At 49.5% G+C, this 26,474-nt stretch overlaps 1 protein-coding gene across 1 annotated transcript in view; it reads left to right on the top strand.

The window, feature by feature from the left end:
* Positions 1–18,225, top strand: part of LOC117039416 (paralemmin-1-like) — a 42,997-nt gene extending 24,772 nt beyond the window's left edge. The window contains exons 3-9 of the mRNA XM_033136516.1: positions 3,438–3,518; positions 4,768–4,898; positions 6,986–7,103; positions 7,658–7,679; positions 8,159–8,221; positions 13,917–14,048; positions 17,268–18,225. Of these exons, the coding sequence (XP_032992407.1) occupies positions 3,438–3,518; positions 4,768–4,898; positions 6,986–7,103; positions 7,658–7,679; positions 8,159–8,221; positions 13,917–14,048; positions 17,268–17,818 (1,098 nt within the window). The 3' untranslated portion in view covers positions 17,819–18,225. The remainder of the gene's footprint in view (positions 1–3,437; positions 3,519–4,767; positions 4,899–6,985; positions 7,104–7,657; positions 7,680–8,158; positions 8,222–13,916; positions 14,049–17,267) is intronic.
* Positions 18,226–26,474: the final 8,249 nt, after the last annotated feature.

The following is a 26,474-nucleotide window of genomic DNA, read 5'->3' as shown; positions in this document are numbered from 1 at the left end:
CAGAGGATGAGATGGCTGGACAGTGTTCTCGAAGCGACCAACATGAGTTTGGCCAAACTGCGAGAGGCAGTGAAGGATAGGCGTGCCTGGCGTGCTCTGGTCCATGGGGTCATGAAGAGTCGGACACGACTGAACAACAACAACAATGTGTGGATATATAACGGAATTATTACGGTCATGATTCGCCCTAGGTGGACAAGCTGAGGCTCCACTCAGGGCACCTTGCCGGTTGATCTAACCCAGAATCGAAGGCGCACCCAGCCCAGTTTCGGCCCTGGCTGGCTGCCCGTACCTTGAATTGCCCTTTCGGATGCCCCCTTTCTCCCCCTCTGATGCTCTCCGCTAGATACAGGCCCTTCGCAACAAAGGAGAGGATTGTTTCGGAGGGGAAGGAAGGGCAGAGAGAGAGAAGGAGAGAGAGAGAGAAGGAGAAGAGAAGCAGTCAGGAGCAAAGAGAGACTCCGGCCAGGTCCTCCTCCGTCCTGGGAAGGAACGTGAGCCTCTGCCGAGGTCTGGCAAAAAGTTCGGAGGGAGGGGATCTTTGCAGGCTGTTCCGAAAAGGAGAGAGAGAGAGAGAAGCGGATCATCTCTTGGCAGCCAGTCGATGCGTTTGGAAGAGCTTGCGGCAGGCTTGGCCGCCAAAGGAATATTGTCTGGTTTTTCCATGCGGGGCCGGAATGAAGACATTTCCAGGGTTTAACTCCCCTTGTCCCGGCCACCTCCGGAAATGCAACAGAGGGTGGTTTTTGTTTTTTTTGGCATTTTTGCACGCCAGTGGAAAAAGCGGTCTCCTTCACAGAAATATCGGCAGGGGGTGGGGTGGGGTGGGGGGTCCCTCCTGGAAGTGCAAATTTTGGGGAGGTGCGATTCCGTTTGCATTTAACTAATTACTCCTTTTGAAAACATTTAACAAACTGGAACTTTGATATCGGTGCAACTCCGAATTTTGCAAAGGAGTTTCTCCAGACTTGCAATCATGTGTACAAAAATACATAGATTGGGGGAAATGTGCAAATTAGACGCCTTTTTTGAGTCTTTTTTTTTTTTTAAATGCCAACACTCCTAAAACAGGAGTTGCTTAAAGAAATCCTTTATTTCCTTGACATCTGACGGGAAACCTGAAAGAGCGTCTGCACCCCGGACGCCGGGGTCCATCTCCCGAGGGCCTTCTGGCGGTTCCCTCCCTGCGAGAAGTGAGGTTACAGGGAACCAGGCAGAGGGCCTTCTCGGTGGTGGCGCCCTCCCATCAGATGTCAAGGAAATAAGCACCTATCCTACTTTTAAAAGACACCTGAAGGCAGCCCTGTTTAGGGAAGTTTTTTAATGTTTAATGCTGTATTTTTTTAAATATTTGATTGGGAGCCGCCCAGAGTGGCTGGGGGAAACGCAGCCTGATGGGCGGGTCATAAATAATAAATTATTATAATATTATTATTATTATTAATGGGCATGTCCCCCACCTCCTGTTTTACCAGCAGGATTTTGATTTAACTAGGGCGACGGGGAGCCTCTGCCGCCCGAGAGGAGGACAAACAAAAGCATCCCTTGTTTGTGACACATTCTTGCCCTCCTTTCGAGAGGGAAATCAAGAACGGAGCAGCCCCGAGAGGGATGGAATTTCTCTCCCGGTTGCAAACAATAACAAGATTCTTGTCCGAGGTTGAAGGCCTGGCTTGAAGGGCTCCAGGAGCCCCAAAGAGGTCCCTTTCCGGAGAGAATTGCTTTTCTGTATCTTCTTTGAGCTCTCTGCTCCCTCATTCTTGGGCTGGAAAAAGGTTCCCGGTCCCTGGCGGGAGCAAAACGCCAATCCGGTTCGCCTTCAAAGGGAAAACCGTCGAATTTGTGTTTTCCGGAACGGAACGAGAAGCGAAATATATAGGTGGAATATGTCTGTGTAAAAGAATATTGTCAAGATATCAATCCGTTGGCAGGTTTCGATTCAATTTCGGTGTATAAATTGGATAACTTTATAAAATTTTAAGTACGGTAAATTGAACATCACCTTGCCGACAAAGGTCCGTATAGTTCAAGCAATGGTTTTCCCAGTAGTGATGGATGGAAGTGAGAGCTGGACCATCAAGAAGGCTGATCGCCGAAGAATGGATGCTTTTGAATTATGGTGCTGGAGGAGACTCTTGAGAGTCCCATGGACTGCAAGAAGATCAAACCTATCCATTCTTAAAAGAAATCAGCCCTGAGTGCTCACTAGAAGGACAGATCCTGAAGTTCAGGCTCCAGTACTTTGGCCACCTCATGAGAAGAGAAGACTCCCTGGAAAAGACCCTGATGTTGGGAAAGATGGAGGGCGCAAGGAGAAGGGGACGGCAGAGGATGAGATGGTTGGACAGTGTTCTCGAAGCAACTGGCATGAGTTTGGCCAAACTGCGGGAGGCAGTGGAGGATAGGGGTGCCTGGCGTGCTCTGGTCCATGGGGTCACGAAGAGTCGGACACGACTCAATGACTAAACAACAAGCTGAACAACCTAGCAGTTTGAAAGCACGTCAAAGTGCAAGTAGATAAATAGGTACCGCTCCAGTGGGAAGGTAAACGGCGTTTCCGTGCGCTGCTCTGGTTCGCCAGAAGTGGCTTAGTCCTGCTGGCCACGTGACCCGGAAGCTGTACGCCGGCTCCCTCGGCCAGTAAAGCGAGATGAGCGCCGCAACCCCAGAGTCGTCCGCGACTGGACCTAGCAGTCAGGGGTCCCTTTACCTTTAACTTTAAGCTGAAGAGAATAAAGCTAAATGCGTTTTCAAGGAATCCAATTCGGGAACACAATGCGAAGGCTGGAGGTCATGTTAAATTCAATTATAAAATGATGTCCAAAACAAGTATCAATTAAGGAACGAGCGGCTGTTTATTTTTATTTAGTCTTCAACATCTATTGAGTATTTCTGTTCTACAGTTTCAAAACCAATAAAGCATTTAAAAAGAGAGAGAGAGAGAGAACCGAAATGCGGCCCCGCTTGGATTTTGCGACGCAGTTCTGCAACCGACCGATGTTTGCAAAAAAATAATAATAAATGTGCACAGCACATGTACGTCGGGTGGAAATAACATACCCAAACCGCATTGTATTGCGGGGGCAAATCCTGTTGTAGTTTGAAAAATTCATAAATAAAAGCTTTTTTTTTTAAGGAAAAGTCTCAACAACTGAAACTGATTTGTAAAAATTTCACAGGGGGAAAAAATACGAGTGAGAGACATTGCACATACTTTTGTAAATCGAGAAAATCTTTAATAAAAAAATACATAAAGTAACTGCCCTCTCCGTCTCATGGCCAAAAAAACTTTGTGGGAACTTTGGACAGACCTTAGGGGCACCCCCACAGGAGTCTGTTTTAACTTTTGGGGGAGGGCTGCCACTCATTTTATTTTCCTCTCTTTCTCCCCCCCCCCCGCCGGTCCCTCCTACCCTCCTTTCCGCCTGCGATTTCAGGAGAAGAGGAAGCGCCAAGCGGAGATTGAAAACAAGAGGCGGCAGCTGGAAGACGACAGGCGTCAGTTGCAACACTTAAAGGTATGGAGAGCTGCTGGCTTGCAGCTGGGGGGAAGCAGGATCTGCACCCCCCCCAAAAAAAATCAGGGTGTGGGGGGGGGGCGGGAGGCACCTTGATAGAGGGGTCCGCTTACTGTTTGCCAGAACTTGCTTGAGGTCATTTATATATGTGTGTGCAAATTTGGAAAAGGATTAAAATACTATGCAATAGAGAGAAGGGACACAGCTCAGTGCTTTAAATGCAGGAGGTCTCGAGTTCAAATCCCAGCATCTCTACAGAGGGGCTGGGGAGGATACTGAGGTGGTACCCGAGCTAGATAAGCCAGCTTCCTGCAACAGGAACATGAGGACTAGGATCTCACTTTAGTTTTTAGCGGAACGGACTGTAGGTCAGAGGAATGGAAGACGAACGTCGGTAGATTCGGGGCAGAAGTCCTTCTTCATGCAGCTAAACTATGGAACTCCCCAATGCAGGAGGCAATGGCAGTCAGCAGCTTGGGTGGGTTTGAAATCGCAAGTACAGTGGTATCTCTGGATGCAAACGGGATCCGCCCCAGAGCCCTGTTCGCATCATGAGCAGTCCGCAACTTGAAGCGCCGTGTCTGTGCATGTGCGAAGTGCCGAACCTGAAAATAACCTGTTCTGGTACTTCTGGGCTCGGCACGTTCATAACCTGCGCCAGACGTAACCTGCAGCGGCCGTAACACGAGGTATGACTGTAGAGTGAGTTGCCATTGGGCCTTTTGGTCCAGCGGGTTTCATCTTAGATTCAAGGATGATGTGTCTTTAGTTCACTGCAGAGTTTTAACATTTCAAACGTTTCCAAGCCGTCGATTTAGTTGGTTTTTACCCATTTATCGACTTGGTTCTTTCCCGCAAACCGCTCTGAGCTTTCCGTTGCGCGTGGCACTGAAGCGGTTGCAAAATATGCTAGAAACGAACAAACAATGCAGCGGAACCTCGGTTTTCGAACGTAATCCGTTCCGGAAGTCCGAAACATCCGAAAACCGAAAGCGGAAGCCGCAATAACAACAAGGGAAACTCGAAACGTTCGAAACCCAAAGCGGTTCCTTCCGGGTTCTCGGTGTTCAGAAGCTGAAACGTTCATTGGCGGAGATGTTCGTCAACTGAGGTTCCACTGTAACGCTGAATAAAGCTTTAAATAAATAAAAAAGCAATGATAACAACAATAACCCAGGTGACCCCTTGGGGTCCCTTCCAAGTTCAACGGCTCTACGATTCTTTCCTTTGCCTCTGCGTTGCCTCCCAGTCAAAGACCCTGAGGGAAAGATGGTTGCTGGAAGGAGCCCCTTCGTCCACCGCCGAGGAAGGCGACGCCTTGAAAAAGCAAATGCAGGACGACGATTTGAAGGCCAAGGAACTCGAAGAAAGCATCCAGAGGTAAGAGCTCAGGTGTGTTGTCGGCTGCGTGCGTGGACAAGCAGAGACCCAGCTGGGGATGCTGTGCCGAAATCTTTAGCTCTGGGCTTAACGCTCTTACTGCTGTGATAGGAATTCTAAAGTCAAAAGGTCGGCGGTTCGAATCCCCGCCATGACGGGGTGAGCTCCTGTTGTTCAGTCCCTGCTCCTGCCCACCTAGCAGTTTGAAAGCATGTCAAAAGTGCAAGTAGATAAATAGGTACTGCTCCAGCGGGAAGGTAAACGCTGTTTCCGTGCGCTGCTCTGGTTCGCCAGAAGCGGCTCAGCCATGCCGGCCACATGACCCGGAAGCTGTACGCCGGCTCCCTCGGCCAGTAAAGGGAGATGAGCGCCGCAACCCCAGAGTCGGACACGACTGGACCTAATGGTCAGGGGTCCCTTTACGTTTACCTATGCCTGAATTAGTTTGCACTTCCAGGGTTTCTCTGCCTGGTGGTGGAGAATGCCAACTCGTCCTCTTCGGAAAAGCCAAGCAAGTTGATACAGCGGCCCAAATATTTTATATATATTTTATATATACAAGACCTTAGAATTCCTATAACAGGGAGTTGGATCATTTAGATGGCCATTATTATTATTATTATTATTATTATTATTATTATTATTATTATTCCGGATGAGTTCATTCCAAGATGCACAGTTTATAAAGCAAAGGGAAGGCAGAGAAAGAGAGAGAGAGAGAGAGACCCATTTGCTGCCTTCAGAAGTCGCAGGAGATGCCCCACATAGATATCCTGGCCGCTGCATTGATGTGTTTTGTACAGCAGACTCCTCTGGGGGAAACTGCCTCTCCTTGAGAACAGAGCGTCACTGGCAAGGCGTCCGTGTCTCTGTTCCAGGCTCCACCTCTCCCTTTGGCAAGGGCCTAAACTCGGTCCGCATTTCGGGAGGCCAAAAGGAAGGGAAAGGTTTGGAGAGGGTTATGCAAACCGAGGAAACTGTACCCTTCCAAGGAGCTTGTTCTCTTCCCACCTTCTCTGGCTCGGGTCGCAGAAAGGGATCCTGGCAGGCAGCGGATGGACAAAGCCATCTCTGCTTTCCGAAGAGGCAGCCGGTAGCTGTTCTTCGCCTCCTGCCCCCAGGTCTCCCCGTGCGAGACAATCCCTTTGTTGAGACTTTTCGAAGTTTGCACGGGGGCGAAATGGGCCTGACGGTCGCCGCGGCCAGAAGCGAATCTCTACAAAAGTTGCTTTTCGGTTTGGAGGAAAGGAAAGTTTGTGGAATCTTAGAATTAAATAATAATAATAATAATAATAATAATAATAATACCCCGCCCACCTGGCTGGGTTTCCCCAGACACTCTGGGTGGCTCCCAACCAGAATATTAAAAATAGAATCAAACATTAAAAATTTTCCTATACAGGGCTGCCTTCAGGTGTCTTCTAAAAGTCAGATAGTTGTTTATTTCCTTGACATCTGAAGGGAGGGCGCCACCACCGAGAAGGCCCTCTGCCTGGTTCCCTGTAGCTTCACTTCTCGCAGGGAGGGAACCAAAAGAAGACCCTCGGAGGTGGACCTCCGTGTCCGGGCTGGATGATGGGGGTGGAGATGCTCCTTCAGGTCTACTGGGCCGTTTAGGGCTTTCAAGGTCAGCACCAACACTTTGAATTGTGCTCGGAAACATCTTAGGAGCCAATGTAGGTCTTTCAGGACCGGTGTTATGTGGTCTCTGCAGCCGCTCCCAGTCCCCAGTCTGGCTGCCGCATTCTGGATTAATTGCAGTTTCCGGGTCACCTTCAAAGGCAGCCCCACGGAGAGCGCATGGCAGTAGTCCAAGCGGGAGATAACCAGAGCATGCACCACTCTGGCCAGACACTCTGCGGGCAGGGAGGGTCTCATCCTGCGTCCCAGATGGAGCTGCCCTGGACACAGAATCAACCTGTGCCTCCATGGACAGGTGGGAGTCCAGAATGACTGCCCCCCCAAGAGTCCTCTAGTCCAAGCCTTGCGATGCAGTTTTGCTTTTTATTTAAATTGGATTTAAATTTTAAAAAATTTAAATCGGATTTTTAAAATCCCTCCCTTCCAACGCCGTTTCCCTCTTCCAGGTTGGAGAAGGAGCTGGAGCAACTTGAGAACGGGATCTCGGCGTCGTCCACCAAAGAGAACATGGCTGAGGAGACGCGGGGGGTGGGCAAGGAGGAGAAGGCACCCCGGACACCGAAGGTAAGAAGCTGTCCTTCTCCCCCTCTCTCTCAGCCTGAGAAGAATATTATTATTATTATTATTATTATTATTATTATTATTATTATTAGTTTTGGAAGGTGCCCAGAGTGGGCTGGGGGCAGGTATTACACACACACACACACACACACACACACAGTTCCAGTTACAGGTAGGTAACCGTGTTGGTCTGCCATAGTCAAAACAAAATATCTGAAGAAGTGTGCATGCACACGAAAGCTCATACCAAGAACAAACTTAATTGGTCTACGGGAAGGAATTTTTAAAATTTTATATATATATATATATATATATATATATACACACACACACACACACACACACACACACACACACACAGGTAAAACTCGAAAAATTAGAATATGGTGGAAAGGTTCATATCTTCCAGTAATTCAACTTAAAAGGAGAAACTAATATATGACTCACGACATGCAAAGCGAGATATGCCAAGCCTTTATTTGTTATAAATACCATGTTTAAACTTTGATATCTTTTATATTAACCCTCCTCTTTTTCCCCGCTCTCTTTTTCCACAGACTCCTCTAGGCTCGGCCAAAGGTAGGTACCGTTGATTGTTTGTTCGTTTGCATCTACACCCTTGTGCAAATTAATTGAAACAAACAAATGTGGTCTATTGTACAAAACTCACATATACGTACGTTAGTCATGGGTAGGACCTCCTCAGGTTACGTATCCAGAGGGCAGGACTTGAACCCATGACTTCCTTAAGAGGGCCACTGGGGCGGAGGTTCTCTACCCCCCGTTTTTAAATCCCGGCTGGACCTCGGTTTTTTTTCGAAAACGAGCTATAACGTCGGAGCAGGGGGCAGAGCGTTGTTCCTGCTGTGTCGGTCGGAGCGTGGTGCTGTTGACGCCGAGGTTGCGGGTTCGATTCCCCGTGTGGCACGGCTGCCTCGCGTGGGGGGCGGGGTTTGGACTGGATGACCCTCGGGGGTCCCTTCCGACTCGACAGTTCCCGTGATTCTACGATTCTAACCCCCTCTTCACCCTCCTCCTCCTCCTCCTCGCCCCGCAAGTGGAGAACAGAGCCACCAACAGCCCTGTAAAAGTGATGGAAGGCGATGGGATGATGAAGGCAGGTACGTCGTCGGATCGTGGCTTCTTGCTCTCATGGGCGCACTAATCCTTTAAGCTCTTGCCCTCCCCCTCCCCCCAAAAAACGGGGCGGGCGGGGGACGACGACAAGCCCCTCTTGCCTGACTGTAGCGGCATGTTGCTTCCGCCTGCTTCCGCCGGGAGTCGGGTGGGGTGCCCCCAACTATCTCGGGGAAACTGCCTCCTTTTGGGGAGGGAACCCCCACATGGCTTAATTGATGGGTTAGAGCAGTGCCAGATTTACGTAGAAGCTAAACAAGCTCTAGCTTAGGGCCCCCACTCTCTTGGGGCCCTGCAAAAAAATTTAAGGGGGGGGGAACCTGTATGTACAAAATATAATCTATCTATCTATCTATCTATCTATCTATCTATCTATCTATCTATCTATCTATCTATCATCTATCTATCTATCTATCATCTATCAACTATCTATCTATCTATCTATCTATCTATCTATCTATCTATCTATCTATATCTATCATCTATCTATCTCTATCATCTATCTATCATCTATCTATCTATCTATCTATCTATCATCTATCTATCTATATCATTTATCTATCTATCTATCTATCTATCTATCTATCTATCTATCTATCTCTATCTATCTATCTATCTATCTATCTATCTATCTATCATCTATCTATCATCTATCTATCTCTATCATCTATCTATCTATCATATATCTATCTATCTATCTATATCATCTATCTATCTATCTATCTATCTATCTATCTATCTATCTATATCATCTATCTACCGTATTTTTTGCTCCATAAGACACACTTTTTTCCTCCTAAAAAGTAAGGGGAAATACCTGTGCGTCTTATGGAGCGAATGGTGGTCCCTGGAGCTGAATTGCCCAGGGGCCAAAAGCAGATTGTGCTTTTTATTTTACAAAGAGAAAAGGGAGTGTTGAAAGGACCCGCTCAGCAGCTGATCAGCAGGAGATCGGGAGAGAGATAAGAGTTCCCGGCTCCCTTTCAGCCCCACCCTCCATTGTTGAATGTGCTGCAGAGGGAGGTTGTTTGTTTCCCCAGGACATGTGACTGGCTGATTAGATTATCTGTCTGAAAACAGTAGAAATAGCTCCCTTTCCTTAAGATTTTTCAGAAATGTGAGTTAAACCCCATAAAAATGGGGCTTTTCCTCTTTGCTTTTCCCCCTTTGCAAAAGGAGCTTTGCTTTTCCCCCTTTGCAAAAAAGCTGCAAAACCTTTAGCTGATCCTCAAAACAAAAACAAAAAAAACCCCTAGGGCTTTTCCCTTTGCAAAAAAAGCTGCAAAACTTTTAGCTGATTCTCAAAAAAGGCCTTTTGCCTTTGCAAAAACAGCAGCAAAACCTTTAGCTGATCCTCCCCCCCAAAAAAAACCCAAACCCCAGGGCTTTTCCCTTTGCAAAAAAAGCTGCAAAACTTTTAGCTGATCCTCAAAAACAAAACAAAAAACAAAACAAAACAAAACAAAACAGGGCTTTTAGAGGAGGAAAACCAGAAAAATATTTTTTTTCTTGTTTCCTCCTCTAAAAATGAGGTGCGCCCTATGGTCCGGAGCGTCCTATGGAGCGAAAAATACGGTATGTATCTCTATCTATCTATCTATCTATCTATCCATCTATCTATCATCTATCTATCTCTATCATCTATGTATCTCTCTATATCTATCTATCTATATCTATCTATCTATCTATCATCTATCTATCTATATCATCTATCTATCTATCTATCTATCTATCTATCTATCATCTATCTATCTCTATCATCTATCTATCTATCTATCTATCATCTATCTATCTCTATCATCTATCTATCATCTATCTATCTATATCATCTATCTATCTATCTATCTATCTATCTCTATCTATCTATCTATCTATCTATCATCTATCTATCATCTATCTATCTATCATCTATCTATCTATCTATCTATATCATCTATCTATCTATCTCTATCTATCTATCATCTATCATCTATCTATCATCTATCTATCTCTATCATCTATGTATCTCTCTATATCTATCTATCTATCTATCTATCTATCTATCTATCATCTATCTATCTCTATCATCTATCTATCTATCTATATCATCTATCTATCTCTATCTATCTATCTATCTATCTATCTATCTATCTATCTATCTATCTATCTATATCATCTATCTATCTATCTCTATCTATCTATCTATCTATCCATCTATGCCAGTATCAGATTTACGTATAAGCTAAACAAGCTGTAGTTTAGGGCCCCACTCTCTTGGGGCCCCGCAAAAATTTTTTAAAGGGGTGAAAAAACCTGGATGTACAAAATATAATCTATGTATGGATCTATCTATCATCTATCTAGTAGTAGTAGTAATTTTATTATGGCCATTGGCCCATATCCAAACAACAATACATCATGTAACATTTAAACCGATACAGTTTAAACAGTTTTCCAATTTAAAACAACCTCTCTCTCTATATATATATACAAAATTTTCAGTTGGATAATACAATTGTATTCAGTAAAATTCATTCGTCCATCTAAAATTCATTCGCCCATTTAAACTCTTATCAAATAAATTACAATTTTACAGGTAAGTCCTGGTTCCCATTAATGGTTATTTGGTTTAGCTGAGCTATCAAAATCATAAAGTGATCTACTTCTCTTCTTATGAAATAAAACTTTAATCAAGAATCTAGCGACCATAAGTGATCTGCTCGACTCTTCATCGTTCAGTAAATAAATATATTAATTGGGCTTCCTTAGTTTCACCCGCAGTTCGCAATAAAAAATGGAGACAGAAACCCGGTCCGAGCAGCCAGATGTGATCTATCTATCTATCTATCTATCTATCTATGCCAGTATCAGATTTACATATAAGCTAAACAAGCTCTAGCTTAGGGCCCCACTCTCTTGCGGGACTACCCCCCAAAATTTAAAGGGAACAACAACAACTGTGTGTACGTTTCCAAAATATAAGATAAAAAACAAATAAAATAAAACCTACCCACAGCAAGAGTGTTTTGTGTTGTATGGGCTCCTCTGATGTAAGTCATGGGCCCTGCCTGCTAGCCTGCCCCCCCAAAATATCCCTGCTTTGCTCCTTTCTATATATAGGGTGCCTAAATTCTGCATGGACCGGTTGCATGGCCACATGCGCAAATGGCTTGAGATACCTATGGGGTCCATCAATGACCATATAGCATATATTCAACACACAAAAAACAGCGACAGTTTGTTGTTGACAAAGGGCAGCTGGACATATAAAGGGCCCCGTTACCTTCAGGAGCTGAGGGCCGCATCAAACCTCAATCCGGCCCTGGGTTATAGAGCGCCGTGCTGAAACTCAAGACTGAATCCTGCATTCGAGAATTGCTGCGTCAATTTCCCCCTCCTGCTTGCTTCCAGGCTAGTCTCTCTTTCTTTATATATATAAAATATTATATTATATTATTTGTACCCGGCCCACTTTGGGCAGTTTCCAGCATACGCGAAACCATTACAAAACATTAAACATTTAAAAACTTCCCCGTGCAAATCTCTCTCTCCCCTGTTGCAATCAAAATGATTCCACCCTCGTTGCGGATCAGGACCGTTATCCGCATCTTACAGGCTTTTCCGGCTGCTTGCTCTGAGCAAATGGAACCGGAGCAATTTAAATAGCTGTTGCATTTTCAGCTGAATTGGGGGGAAGCACCTGAACCCCCCAAAAAGGGTTCTTCATTTGCCCCAGTCTTGCAGTTCTTAAAAATTCCCATTCCACCCGGCCCAGATGTTGCAAGATAGCTCTTCCCTCTGTGCTTGAACTGAATGTGTGAGCAACAGTGCCTCTGAGGAAGCGCAGAGTGCTTTTTCTTCATTGCCGTCGGTGTGGGTTTTTTGGGGGGGGTGACATTTGGCATGCCAAAGGAGAGAATGGAACATGGCCTCAGTTTGAACGTCAGTCCGCAATATTTCCTCTCGCTCTCTCCAAATAAACAAACAAACGGTGAAGTGCTAATCGCAGGATCTAATTGGGAATTTTGTGAATAAATAGATTTGCATTTGTTCCAATTGCGGGAAATAATTGGGTTTTTAAGAATGAATTAATTAAACAAACAGATTTGCATCCGTTTCGCTCCAGCTGCACAAACCCTCGATTGGAAGCTCCAAATAAAATCAATTTGCGTTATTTCAGCCTCGCCGCGGAATCGAAAGGGGGGAGAGTTAGATAAGCATTAGCACATTCTAGGTTAGAGGAAATGACATTACGGGAGACGAGATGCGCTGGGTGATATACTAACGCGAGGTTTAATTGGCAGCTTCGGAGAAATAGATCTGCATTCTTTAATTGCGATTGCAGAACTTAATGGTTTTGTTTTGAATAGATAAAAGAGTTGAAGAACGGATTTCACCTAGAATTTACTGACTCAAGGCGTGGAGTTGTACCCTACCTAGAGTAGACCTATTTATATGAACGAGCCGAAGTACGTCATGCTGGGTGTCTACTCTGAGTAGTAGGATTGAGGTTGGAAAAAGCCCATTTTCACCATAGAAATATTGGAGGGGATGGAATAGGACGTCTCGATTTTCACAGGAGAAACGGAGGGGATGGAATAGGACGTCCCTATTTTCATGGGAGAAATGTTGGAGGGGATGGAATAGGATGTCCCTATTTTCATGGGAGAAACATTGGAGGGGATGAATAATAATGATACAGCCCCGAAACAGCTGGGCACCGAAATATATGTCTTAATACCTGCGCTAAAACGTGCGACACAAGGCCAGAACGTTGTTTCTGTTCTTTGCTACACCCGATCTTTACGAAGCAAATTGCATTTGGGCCGAACAGCGGTTATATAAATGACATTTCAGCCAGCGGCATGGAAACCAATCGAGCCGAGCCCCTCGCCGAGAGGGCTTTTTTAGTTCATTCAACCCCCCCCCCCGGCTCGTGACAACTCTGCTGCTGCGGTTAATGGGCAACAGTCCTCTTTGGGGAGGGGTGGGGGGTTAAGCGGTCTTTAGGACGCTTCGACCTTGCGGAAGGTCTTCTCTGACCTTTGAAACTGGTGGCAATTCAGGAATGCAAGGCTGCTTCCCAGGAAGGAAGGAAGGAAGGAAGGAGGGAGGGATGAACCAGCCAATTTCATTTCCTACCCCTTCTGTTACCCCCCCCCCCGGGCCATGGTCTGCATGCCAGACCTCCCAGGCTGGCCTGAAGTTTCTGCCTTTGCCTGCCTCCCCTCCAGGCGGTTAGCGAGGCTGAAGGTGGGCGACAGTGCTTTCAATCTTCATTTATATATTAAGAGGACTACGAATGCAGCTTGCAAAATTCGCTCCGGCAGTAGCTGGCTGCAAATGATAGCCTATATACCTTCCAACATAAGAGATGTTCCCTGCGATGTTTCTCCCCTGAAAATAGGGACGTCCTGTTCCATCCCCTCCAACAGGTGAAGCCACACCGGCGCCCCTGGGAATTAACCCATGGGGGGCACCGCGAGGTAGGGAAGGGCTGCTTTTTGCAGGCTGCGCTTGGCCCTGTAGATGAGACCCTGAGCGCTGCTTTCTAACCGCACCCCTTGCATTTTGGAGCTTGCCACCTGCCCACCCTTGCACCCGCTTCACGGCCTCACGCCTCGCTCGTGCGACGCACGCCTTGCTTCCCAGCGGGAGTCGGGGGCAGGGCTGGGCTTCACTCTCCTGTTTGCCTCCCAGCTATGTACTCCGTGGAGATTACGGTGGAGAAGGACAAACTCACGGGCGAGACCAAGGTCCTGTCCAGCACTACCAGGCTGCCCAAGGACCGCTCGGTTCAGGGAGTCAAGGTTTACGAGGACGAGATGAAAGGTACGCGCCCGGCCGAGTCCACAAGACGGCCAGGAGAAGGCACCCCCGGGAGCTGCTTCCGCCGATTAGGGCTTCTGAAATCTCGGAAGGATGCGAGAAGTGTTTTAATCGCGGCGCTAGTCCCTGCGATTCCTGCATTCCAGGGGGGTTGGGCTGGATGACCCTTGGGGGGCCCTTCCAAGTCTACAGTTTTACGCCATTGTTGCTGTTGGATAGGGGGTTGCCGTGTTCCAGAAAGCGGAAAACCCGGGCACAAAAGTTGTCGACCTTTTGAGGGGGGGGGACAAAGTGGTCGAGCTTCTTTTTGCAGTTTGGCCCAAAGCTTGTGTGTGTGTGTGTGTGTGTGCAAAACCTGTGAAATCTACACTTCCAACATGGGTTGCCAAAATTTCTGGATTTCTCCCGGATGTTTCGGCGATGTCCGGGACGCTGTTTCCGACGGCCGGATACCAAGGCCCTAAATCGGAGTCTCCGAAACTTGCCCTTGACTACAACTCTCATCGTCCCTAGCTTGCAAAACCAGTGGTCAGGGAGGATGGGAATTCACGGTGGTTTTTTTTGCTTTCAGGGCAGAAGGGAGACTCTGTATTAGATTTCCTTTTTGCGATGTCTCGTTTCGGCATCGTGCGACATGCAATTTAGGAATAGGAATAGGAATAGGAATACTTTAGGGACCCAGGTGGCGCTGTGGGTTAAACCACAGAGTCTAGGGCTTGCTGATCAGAAGGTCGGCGGTTCGAATCCCTGCCACGGGGTGAGCTCCCGTTGCTCAGTCCCAGCTCCTGCCCACCTAGCAGTTTGAAAGCACGTCAAAGTGCAAGTAGATAAATAGGGACCGCTCCAGCGGGAAGGTAAACGGCGTTTCCGTGCGCTGCTCTGGTTCGCCAGAAGCGGCTTAGTCCTGCTGGCCACATGACCTGGAAACTGTCTGCAGACAAACGCCGGCTCCCTTGGCCTATAGAGCGAGATGAGCGCCGCAACCCCAGAGTCGGACACGACTGGACCTGATGGTCAGGGGTCCCTTTACCTTTACCTTTATTATTGGCCAAGTACATTTTCCAACATACTTGGAATTTGTTTCGGCTACATTGCAATGTAAACATACAGACACTGTTCTTCTCCCAATACAAAGAAGCAAAGAAACCCCACCCATATTTTACCTCCCCTTCAGCTACACAACTACGAATTTAACAATTTAATGGCACAAGGGAAAAAACTATTCTTGTGCCTGGCCAATTTTGTATATGAAGTCCTGTAGCGACGTCCAGATGGAAGTAAATCAAGCAGATGATGACCGGGATGTAAAGGATCTGCGACAATTCCCTCTGCTCTCTTCCTCACTCGGGTAGCATAAATTGTCTCTATTGAAGGCAAGCTAGCACCAGTTACCCTTTCTGCAATTCTTACAGCTCGTTGGAGCTTTTTCTTGTCTCTCTTGGAGGCTGTACCGTACCAAGCTGTTATAGAATTACAGAGAACAGTTTCAAGGATGCCTCTGTAGAATTGGATCAACACTTCCTGGGACAATTTAAATTTCCTTAGTTGACGCAGGAAATACAGCCTCTGGTGGACCTTTTTAATAATACTATTGATGTTCATTGACCAATTTAAGTTATAAATAATTATAGAGCCCAATAACTTAAAGGACTCTACTATTACAACCATGTTACCAACCATATTTGATGTTTTACGCTCGGCTGCAAGCGACGGATAGGGGCCTCCCCTCCAACCCCGATATGCAGGAATACGTCTTTTAAATAGAGGCGTTCTTGAATATCTGGAGCGCAGTTAAAGCAGAAATGGGGGTCCTGCGAGCCTCTGGGTGTTGCAAGGCTCCGACTCCCATCGTCTGCAACCATTGGCCATGCTGGCCACTGGGAGTTGGAGCCTGTCAACATCTGGAGGGGCAGAGTTTCCCCCCATCCCCGCACTTGGAAGTCTTGCCGGGCAATCAAACCTCATTGGAGGCTTTTAAGCAGAGGTTGGATGCCCCCCCCAGTCATGGATGCTTTAGTTGATATTCCTGCATTGCAGGGGGTTGGACTAGATGACCGCTGGGGGTTCCCTTCCAACTGTATGGTTCTATGGTTCTTTGAATCCAGAGAAGTCAATGGGTTTATACTCCAAGGTAAGTGAGGGAAAGATCGCAACTTCTGATGGTCCTTGCAGAGGTAATAATAATAATAATAATAATAATAATAATAATAATAATAATAATTTATACCCCGCCCATCTGGCTGGGTTTCCCCAGCCACTCTGGGCGGCTTCCAACAGGATATTAAAAACACAACAAAACACCAAACATTAAAAGCTTCCCTAAACAGGGCTGCCTTCAGACGTCTTCTAAAAGTCAGACAGTTGTTTATTTCCTTGACATCTGACGGGAGGGCGCCACCACCGAGAAGGCCCTCTGCCTGGTTCCCTGTAACCTCGCTTCTCGCAGGGAGGGAACCGCCAGAAGGCCCTCAGGAGATGGACCCCGGCGTCCGGGATGAACGATGGGGGTGGAGACGCTCCTTCAGGGATACTGGGCCATTTAGGGCTTTCAAGGTCAGCACCAACACTTTGAATTGTGTTCGGAAACGTACTGGGAGCCAATGTAGGTCTTTGAGGACCGGTGTTATGTGGTCTCAGCAGCCGCTCCCAGTCCGCAGTCTAGCTGCCGCATTCTGGGTTAGTTGCAGTTTCTGGGTCACCTTCAAAGGGAGCCCCACGGAGAGCGCATGTAGACACAGCCACTATGCCTGACCTCTAAGAACATTAGGATAGCCCAGTTTCTGATTTGGATCCTGTAATGTCCCCCTTTTCCTTACAACGTTTTCATCAAGGAAATGCGTATCATATGCAGAGGAGGGGGACCCTTATGATTGAGGGTTTTACAGCTGTTATACATCGTTTCCATCATATTTCCCCTCAAGGCGGTACAAGCAGTAAACTTCATTCCTTTCCCCCGCCACAACCTCTCCCCATCTTTTTCCATAATATTGTGCCGCACAATCTTTAGCCCAATCTATCACCACTGATTTCACTCGTTCAATTCAATCACTTTATTTCAGCTTTAAGCTCCTATAAAACAATACTAAGACAAAAGGGCACATTAAGTTTAAAAACGAATGACAGTAAAAAGCCTTCGTGTGCCAACTCCGGCGATGAATCGCACACCCTGCCCCTGTGGCTCAACTAGGCCTTTTTTCTCTCTCTCTGTCCCTCTCCTTGCAGTGGTGCACGCGGTCCGCGGCGAAGACGGGGCGCTGGAGAACGGCCTGCAGCAGCTCAGCTCCTCCGAGGTGGATGAGCTCATCCACAAAGCCGACGAAGTGAACCTGAGCGAAGCCAAGGATCCCCGCAGCAACCCGCCGAGCCAGAAGCCCACCCCGAGGAAGGAGATCACCGGCGTGCAGGCGAAGCCCGTGGAGAGCCCCAAGCTGATGCCGGCCGGCCAAGGCCCCGAGCCCAGCAAGGAGCAGCCCGTCACCATGATCTTCATGGGCTACCAGAACGTGGAGGACGAGGACGAAACCAAGAAGGTGCTTGGTCTCGAGGGCACCATCCGGGCGGAGCTGGTGGTGATCGAGGACGCCGAGAACAAGGCGGGGGATTGCAGGGGGAAGGAGCACGCCCCGCCAAACGGCAGCGCGACGGCCACCACCCCACAGAAGGAAGAGAACCAAGCCGGGGAGCCGCCCGCGGCCAACAGCACCGACCCCAAAGAGGCAGAGCAGGAACTCGACGCCAAGAAACAGCGCTGCAAATGCTGTTCGGTGATGTAAGGCCCTCTACTCCACAGCCACATCAGGACTGCCTTCTCTCCCCCCCCCCATAATTCCCACCTTGACTCCGCCTCTTCCACAAACTCCTAGGTTTAATGTGGTTGGTTTTTTTGTTTTTTAATTTTTAATTAACAAGACATGCAGTTCCCGCCGCTCCCAGAGGTTTCGTTTAGTTTTGTTCCTTTTTAAGTGACTGGGGAAATATTATAATGCAAGAGTTGGTGGCGGCTACGGGGGGCCGGTGTGCGACACCCAGCAATGGCCCTGCTAAGTCCTCGTTTCATCTCTTGTTTGCTTTTTCGTAAACGGAACAGATGCAAAATTTATTTATTAGACGGTGTCGTCTTCTGCCCCACTGCCCCGGCCAGCCCTGCTCCAAAGCAGAGTCAATTGGGAAAACCTTAAAACGCTGCGGTCAAAGTTTATTGGACTCACGCTTGACCGAATACAAAAGAAACCGGGTGCGTTTCGATATTTCACACACACACCCTCTTTGGAACGAACCAGCACCATTTCCGTCAACGGACTCTCCTTCCAGAGAAGGAAATTTAACATCGACCAAGGAGACTCTACATTCTTGCGCTTTTCCAAGAGGTTCTGGGGACCTTTGTGAATTCGGCGACCATCAAAGATCGCTTCCGGGAACGTCACCGGCCAGGTTCTCGTGCCAATGAAAGATCCGGGGTCTGTAACCCCAGTTTCACACACAAACACACACACACTGCCCTGCTGATGTTTAAAAAGATGATGTTTTTTTTGGGGGGGGAGCCAGGATGACGGGAATCAGCTGTGATCCGAGGGCAAACGTCCGGAAACTTGGCTTGGCGATCTGCTCCGTCTGCAAGACAACCCTGCTCTTAATGGGAAAGCATCGTGTGCGAGTCCCGGAAGAAGTTTTTGGGGAGATTGCGGTGGATGGACCTTGACAGCTCTGAGACCGTTGGTTGTTGACGTGGGTTTTGATTTTCCTCCAAAATTCTTCTTCGGCGGTTACCTCTCCGGCTTGTAAGAACCGTAGAACCGATCGGCGGTTCCAAACCGAAACCCGGGTCGGTAGGAAAATACAGGGGAGGCTGGTCGGTTAGAGTAAAACGGGGGCACCGACCTGTCGTGTTTGGTAGGTCCTCAGCCAACCTTCTCACTGCAACCAGACCCTCATTCGGTGGCCCCGACTGTCAGTCTACTCTCATTCTCAATGTTGCCCCTTGTGGAGAAACTAGGAGGTCGGGCGGCCACCTGCCACAAATGCTTTAGCTGAGATTCCTGCATTATTTTGGGGGGGTGGACTAGAGGACCCTTGGGGGGCGTTTCCAAATCTATGATTCTGTGAGTTGGCTCCTCTGTCGCCACCTGCTAACAGCCTCCCGCCTCGCAAACCCAAAGAGCCCCGGCGACCATCACTGGCAAAAAATATACTTCCTTGCTTAGGTGAATGCTGGCAAGCGAAGCAGACAGAGCCAGCTGGGAGGGCCGGATCCGTCCCAATGATCAGCATGGCTGCAGATGGCTCAGACAAGGGGGTTAAGGAGGCCAAGCCAGGTGTAGACAGAGCAGGTGAGCTCCCCGAGGAGCAGGATTTAGATTAGGGGGGTGGACTTCTGGGGATTGCTGGGCTGAGGGATCCCGGCGCCTCTGACCATTGTGCGTGCCGGCCACCTCTGAGGCTGATGGGAAGCGGAGCCCGGCCACACCCCTACTTGCAAACGTTTGCTGGTTCAGGGGGCCTGTCGTTCCCCTGCCCGCCTGCCCACCCCTTGCCAAATCCGAAGTGCCAAAGCGGCCAGGGCTTAGGGCGTGTGCCGGTGGCTTGGGTTTCACGTGCCTCCAGAGCAGGGTTCCTGCCCTCTCCGGCCGCAAGAATCTGGGGTGCTTTTACGCAACCAGCTATGGCTCAACCTGCCTCCCGGTCCCTGGGAGCTGATCGGCCACCCTCTTGGCGATTGTGGGACGGCCTGCCTAACAGGAGTGTCGCTGGGTGCTCAGAAGGTGCGCTATGGACAAATTTGCATCAGATTTACATCGGTCAATGTTATGTCTGTTTGGACCAGCTGCCTCTTCCTGCCCCTCTGCCTGCCCCGAGCCCTGGCATCACCTACTGGCAGGCTCCCAGACTCCCACCGATACCAGTCCCAACGGCCAGCAGCGGCCGCTGTGCCCAAGTCCGCTTCCGCCCTCCCAGCTACGCAGAGACGTCTTTAGCGATAGCAGCTGTTCCTCAATTTGCATCTGCGTTAAGCGACGCAAAGTTCATGCCAACCTGTGTCTCCTTTGCGGGCCGCCTTTGTGGTGCGTGAAAGGTCACCCTCTGCTGACCCCCTTGGTCCAAATGGGCATAAGGATGTGCCTTGAAAGACCCCCAACCTGCTCATCTCATGTCCTCCGTTTCTCCTGTGGAAATAGGGACGTCCTATTCCATCCCCTCCAACGTTTCTCCCCTGAAAATAGGGACATCCTCTACCATCCCCTCCAACTTTTCTCCCATGAAAATAAATGTTTTATTATGTTTTTATATATGTTGGAAGCTGCCCAGAGTCAGACGGGTGGGGTATGATAAAATTATAATCATCAACATCATCATTTTTATTATGAAATAGGACGTCCCTATTTTCACCGGAGAAAGGTTGGAGGGGGATTTAGGTTCATCTAGACGCAACTCCTCCCGTCTGTTATATCCCTGCTCCCAACACGGCAGCTCCCAAATGGAAACAGGAAGTGGGGCGGCGTCCCTCCCTCCCTCCCGTCCGTCTGTCCCCCCCCCCCCCGTCTCTAGGGTTGGAAAATGATGTCGTCTTCACAGGGGACGCCTCACAAATTTCCACAGACAAAGCCCGTTTTGCGGGGTGGGGAGGCTGGCGGGGGCAAAGGGGGTTCCCAAAAACCAGTGCCAATTGAAAATATTGAGGAGGGAAAGTTGAGCCCAGAGGACTAATTGGGCCCTGAGAGGCTTGGAAGTTATAACGACGCCAAGTTTATAAGCTGGTGTGGGATTTTTGCATTTACTATCTATATCTAAGGGACGCAAGTGGCACTGTGGGTGAAACCGCAGAGCCTAGGGCTTGCCGATCGGAAGGTCGGCGGTTCGAATCCCCGCAATGATGGGGTGAGCTCCCGTTGCTTGGTCCCTGCTCCTGCCAACCTAGCATTTCGAAAGCACGTCAAAGTGCAAGCAGATAAATAGGGACCGCTCCGGCGGGAAGGTAAACGGCGTTTCCGTGCGCTGCTCTGGTTCGCCAGAAGCGGCTTAGTCCTGCTGGCCACATGACCCAGAAGCTGTACGCCGGCTCCCTTGGCCAGTAAAGCGAGATGAGCGCCGCAACCCCAGAGTCGTCCGCGACTGGACCTAACGGTCAGGGGTCCCTTTACCCTTTAAAGAAAAGAATAAATCGGTGGACGGTAGGAGATGCTTGGAAGTCAGGTAGTCAAGCAGTGCGCTTTGGAGTGTAGGGAGAGGGAATTGAGCAGATTCCGGGAATCCCTTGGGATCCCTTGGGTCAGTGGAGTCTGGATCCCTGCCACCAGGCAGAGGCGAGAAGGCCTACACATCCTGGCAAAAGGAGCTGAAGAATGGGGGCAGAAGGGGAGAGTTTGACCTCCCCCCTCCCCCCAAAAAACTTGCAAAACAACATTGGGGAATGGATGCCAAGACCTCCCCAAAATTCCGATCCGATGGGCTTTAATTTTCTGGGGTTTTTTTGGCCTGGGACCCCAAACTCCATCGTCCTGCCCTTCTTTGAACCTTTGCCCTCCCCAGGCCTGGCTATCGGGGCTGGAGCAGGTGGAGGAGGCCAGCTAGGAACTGCTCTCCCGCCTTCTCAAACGGGCGCCGGACATTTTCGCCAACGCCGTGGTGTCCTTGCTAGACGTGGGGCATCGTCCCCGCTGGTCTACCGACAGCGGTCCCCCCCCCTTTAGCCACCCTTATCGGGGAGGAAACCAGAGCAGCTGGACGTCTCTGCCACGCCGCCGGCCAGCCGGCCTCTCGTCTTGTCTTCGGTGCCACCCCTGAGTTCGCGTCCCGGACCAGCCAAATGGCCGCAACTCGAAGGAAATACACGTGGCGAGAACCTGGACTTATTTGAAGACAACGGGAGGGGACTCAGCCACGCAGCACGGGTTCGAGTGAGACACGACTGGCGCGTCCACCCGCTTCGCTCGCTCCTCTGTCTCACCCAGCGTGTAAGACGTGGTGGTCCCCATCCTGCCCTACCCCTCCTTCATGCTCCCGGTCCTCCGTCACAGATCTGCCCCCCCCCCTCGGCTCCTCCTTGGCTCGCACTTCCCCTCGTTTCTCCCGAGCTTTCTCGACCACCCACCTACGGGCAGCTGTTTTCCACGTCCCGCCTCTCCCTGCCACCAACCTCGCCGCTGTTTCCCCCGCCGGTTGGTTTGTAATATTGCCTGAGCAGAGCTAAATAATAACGATAATAATAAAAAGGTGTGAATCATCTGGGGGGACGAAACTTGGATCTGCGGCTCTCTCTCTCTCTTGTTCAGCACCTCTGCCGGTTCAAACAGTCGGCAATCCCCACACCTGTGTGTTTGATGCGCTGGCGCAATACCCCGTTAAACAGCCATGGCTCCCCCCCCGCCGCCACCGAGGATCCTGGGAACTGTAGTTTGTTGGGAGGCTCCCTGTTCCCCTTGCAGAACTACACTTCCCAGAGTTATCTGCTGTGAAGTCTCATTGCTTCCCCCAAAGAACTCTGGGAACTGTAGTTTGTTGGGAGGCTCCCTATTCCCTTTGCAGAACTATAGTTCCCAGAGTTCTCTGCTGTGAAGACTCATTTCTTCCCCCCAAAGAACCCTGGGAACTGTAGTCAAGAGGCTCTTATCCCTCTCAGAGAACTACAGTTCCCAGAGTTATCTGCTGTGAAGGATCACTGCTTCCCCCAAAGAACTCTGGGAACTGTAGTTTGTTGGGAGGCTCCCTATTCCCCTCGCAGAACTACACTTCCCAGAGTTCTCTGCTGTGGAGGCTCATTGCTTCCCCCAAAGAACCCTGGGGACTGTAGCCAAGAGGCTCTTATCCCTCTCAGAGAACTACAGTTCCCAGGGCGGCTTAACAGTCAATCCCTCTTTCCCTGGGAACTCTGGGAGGGGACTTGGAGGGGCCACACACAGCTCTTAGACCACCTCCTGGAGGGCCACATATTAGCAGTGGGTGGGGCCACAGGAAAAGTAGGCGGGGCAACAAATGCCAGTCAATCTCGCCTTTGGAGAGTCGGGCTAATTTGCTGCACACACCCCTTTGCTATACTCCCTCCAGCCCCAAGCAAGGATTTGAGGGTGCACTGCAGCCGGGAACTCGAGGAGGATGCAAGTCGGAGCTGGTGAGGGGTGTGGCCTGAGGAGGGGGTGTGGCTACAGAGGGGCGTGGCCTGGGGGCAGTTCCGAGGGCCGGATCGAGAGGGCTGGCGGGCCACATCTGAGACCTAGGTTGCTCCTTTCTACGGGGAAGTGGGCCAGATGGCTAGCCAACACTCCTCATCCCTTGCCAGAGGTCCGGGGGGACGGATCTGCGCCCCTGAGTTTACAGTTTTGCAATTCGCTAGCGAGCAGCGGTAGAAAGGGATATATTCCGAAATGCAGGGATTCATCCCGGCAGTTCTCATAGCCATGTCCCCAAGGAGATCGATCCCCCAGTCACGGCCTCTGGGTGTGCGCAGCCACAAACCTTAAGGAAGGTTCGTAGCCGTGGCCCCAGGAGAGCTGAAATGCCAGCACCAAGCACAATTTATCAGCTCTCCAATCCCCCGAGAGCAAGCTGCACCGAACTCCAAGGTGAAGGTTCAACTGGCAGGACACATGGAGCTTTAACTCGACGTGCTGCAACTTTCCCGCTTGCAAGCAGAAAGGCAGGCGAGGAGCGTTGCCGGTTAATACACTACCCTGAAGCAGGGACCCCGTCAAAGAAAAGGGCAGGAGTACCTAGCCTCTCTGCTCGACTATCTCCAGCTGTTCTCTAAGCTTCCTGACTGTGGGTCGACACAAAAGTCTGATTATCGTTTCCTTCTCAGAGCCGGGGGGTGGGGCATCAAATTATACCAACCGGTCAACAACTTTGGGTCCCCCCAAAAAAGCTCAACAACTGGGTAGATCTGGGGGGGAGAAAAACCAGAAAGCCGGACTGATAGCTCGGTCAGAGGAGCATGAGGCTCTTCATGCCAGCTTCTCCCCCTCCCCTACCCCACCCATGGGTGCTCCGAAGTCACCCTGGTCAGCAACATTCCGGTCTCTGCATTTCGCCCCGTCAGCATCCCATGGGCCCCCCTCCTTTTGTTTGAGCTTCCCAACAATGTCCTGGGTTGCATTTTACCCCCCAGCCAGCTTATTCTTAGCTTCCAGGGATTTGGTCCTTTGTTCCCAGCAAATCCCAGAAAACGCCAGAGCAGCCCGGCTGACCTCCCGAAAAATAAAGCCAAGCTGTCGGAACGGCAGGATCCCTTCGGAAAGGGTTGAGGGATAAAACAGTCTTGGAGGTGAGTCTTGGAAGAATGTGCTCCTGACTTGGGGGGGGGGGATTAAATTCACCCCACCTGCGAAGGGAGTCCTCCTGCTGCACCCCTGCGTCACAGGAGCCAGGTCTCTCCTGCTCCCCACTGCGGATCGCCCAGCTCTGCTTTGCTCCCGGTGCGGAGAGGTGAGAATGGCCATATTCAGGTCAGCTGATAAACCCACGGTTGGGGAAGCTGTTGTAACAACAACAACAACAACTTATTTAACAACAACAACAACAACTTATTTATACCCCGCCCATCTGGATGGGTTTCCCCAGCCACTCTGGGCGGCTCCCAACAGAACATTAAAAACACGATAAAACATCAAACATTAAAAGCTTTCCTAAACAGGGCCGCCTTCAGATGTCTTCTAAAAGTCAGATAGTTGTTTATTTCCTTGACATCTGATGGGAGGGCGCCACCACTGAGAAGGCCCTTTGCCTGGTTCCTTGTAACCTTGCTTCTCGCAGGGAGGGAACCGCCAGAAGGCCCTTGGAGCTGGACCTCCGTGTCCGGGCAGAATGATGGGGGTGGAGATGCTCCTTCAGGTCTAGTTGTTTATTTCCTTGACATCTGGTGGGAGGGCGCCACCACCGAGAAGGCCCTCTGCCTGGTTCCCTGTAACCTCACTTCTCGCAGGGAGGGAACCACCAGAAGGCTCTCGGGAGATAGACCCCGGCGTCCGGGATGAACTATGGGGGTGGAGACGCTCCTTCAGGTATACTGGGCCGAGTCCGTTTAGGGCTTTCAAGGTCAGCACCAACACTTTGAACTGTGCTCGGAAACATCCTGGGAGCCAATGTCAGTCTTTCAAGACCGGTATCATGTGGTCTCAGCGGCCGCTCCCAGTCCCCAGTCTGGCTGCCGCATTCTGGATTAGTTGCAGTTTCCGGGTCACCTTCAAAGGGAGCCCCACGGAGAGCGCATGGCAGTAGTCCAAGCGGGAGATAACCAGAGCATGCCCCACTCTGGCTCCCCCCCCCTCCGCCCCAAAGGATCCTGGGAAGGGTGGTTTTGTTACAGAGAGCTGTTCCCTGGGGAAAGGGATTGAGAAGCCAGTAGGCAAAGTGTGACTCTGGGGTGGGGGTGGGGGAAATCCTCGGCCCTACCTGGGGGCAGAACCTGAGACATTCTGCATGCCAAGCAGAGAGGGCTCTACAACCGAGCATCGTGGAATCGTAGACTTGGGAGGGAGGGACCTCCGAGGGTCCTCTAGACCAACCCGCTGCGATGCAGGAATATGTAGCTGTCCCGCGCGGGGATCGAACCGGCGATGGAGCTGTCCTTAAAAAATAAATAAAACAGCAACAACCACGAAAACCTAGAATGGAAGCCTTTTTCGGACAACTTGAAGAAATATTGTAATACGACGAACTCACGAGCAGGATTTGGATCACGAGCGACAGGAGAAATCAAGAGATTAAAGTATTGTCATGGTGGTATTAAGAGAGGAAAGATGGGGTGTATCAGAGAGAGAGAAATAAATACACCATAGGAAATGGGGTAGGAACATAGCTGTCAACTTTTCCCTTTTTTAAAAGGGAAATTCCCTTATTCTGAATAGGATTCCTCGCAAGGAAGGGCAAAAGTTGACAGCTATGGGTAGGAAGTCGACAAAACAAAAGAAAAAATTGACTATGGAGAACTTAACAAAAGCGAAACAAAATTTATTATTATTATTAATTAACAGCAATGGGTGAAACGAAAGCTATAGCTGGGGGGTATAAGTAACTGGAGGGATAACTGAGATTCGTCCCCGCTGCCCCACCCTTCACACAATGTCACCCGAATAAAAACGAAACAAGATGTAAGGTTTCGTGTGTCCGATAGGTAAAGGTAACAAAAATTTGTACGCGTTAAAATTTCGGAAAATTCTTGAAGAGACAGATGTAATCGAATGGGGGGGGGGTGAGCTGTCTGCAATTCCACACACATACAAACACACACCCAACGCAGAGAAATGTCACAATATGACTAATAATAATAATAATAATAATAATTTATTATTTATACCCCGCCCATCTGGCTGGGTCTCCCCGGCCACTCTGGGCGGCCTCCAACAAATATTAAAATACAATACAAAGTCACAGATGAAAAACTTCCCTAAACAGGGCTGCCTTCAGGTATTTTCTAAATGACAGGTAGTTGTTTATCTCTCT

Source organism: Lacerta agilis, chromosome 18, assembly GCF_009819535.1.
Source record: "Lacerta agilis isolate rLacAgi1 chromosome 18, rLacAgi1.pri, whole genome shotgun sequence".
In the NCBI taxonomy this organism is placed as follows: domain Eukaryota; kingdom Metazoa; phylum Chordata; class Lepidosauria; order Squamata; family Lacertidae; genus Lacerta; species Lacerta agilis.
The sequence above is the reverse complement of the archived record's forward strand: the minus strand, read 5'-3'. Positions and strand labels throughout refer to the sequence as shown.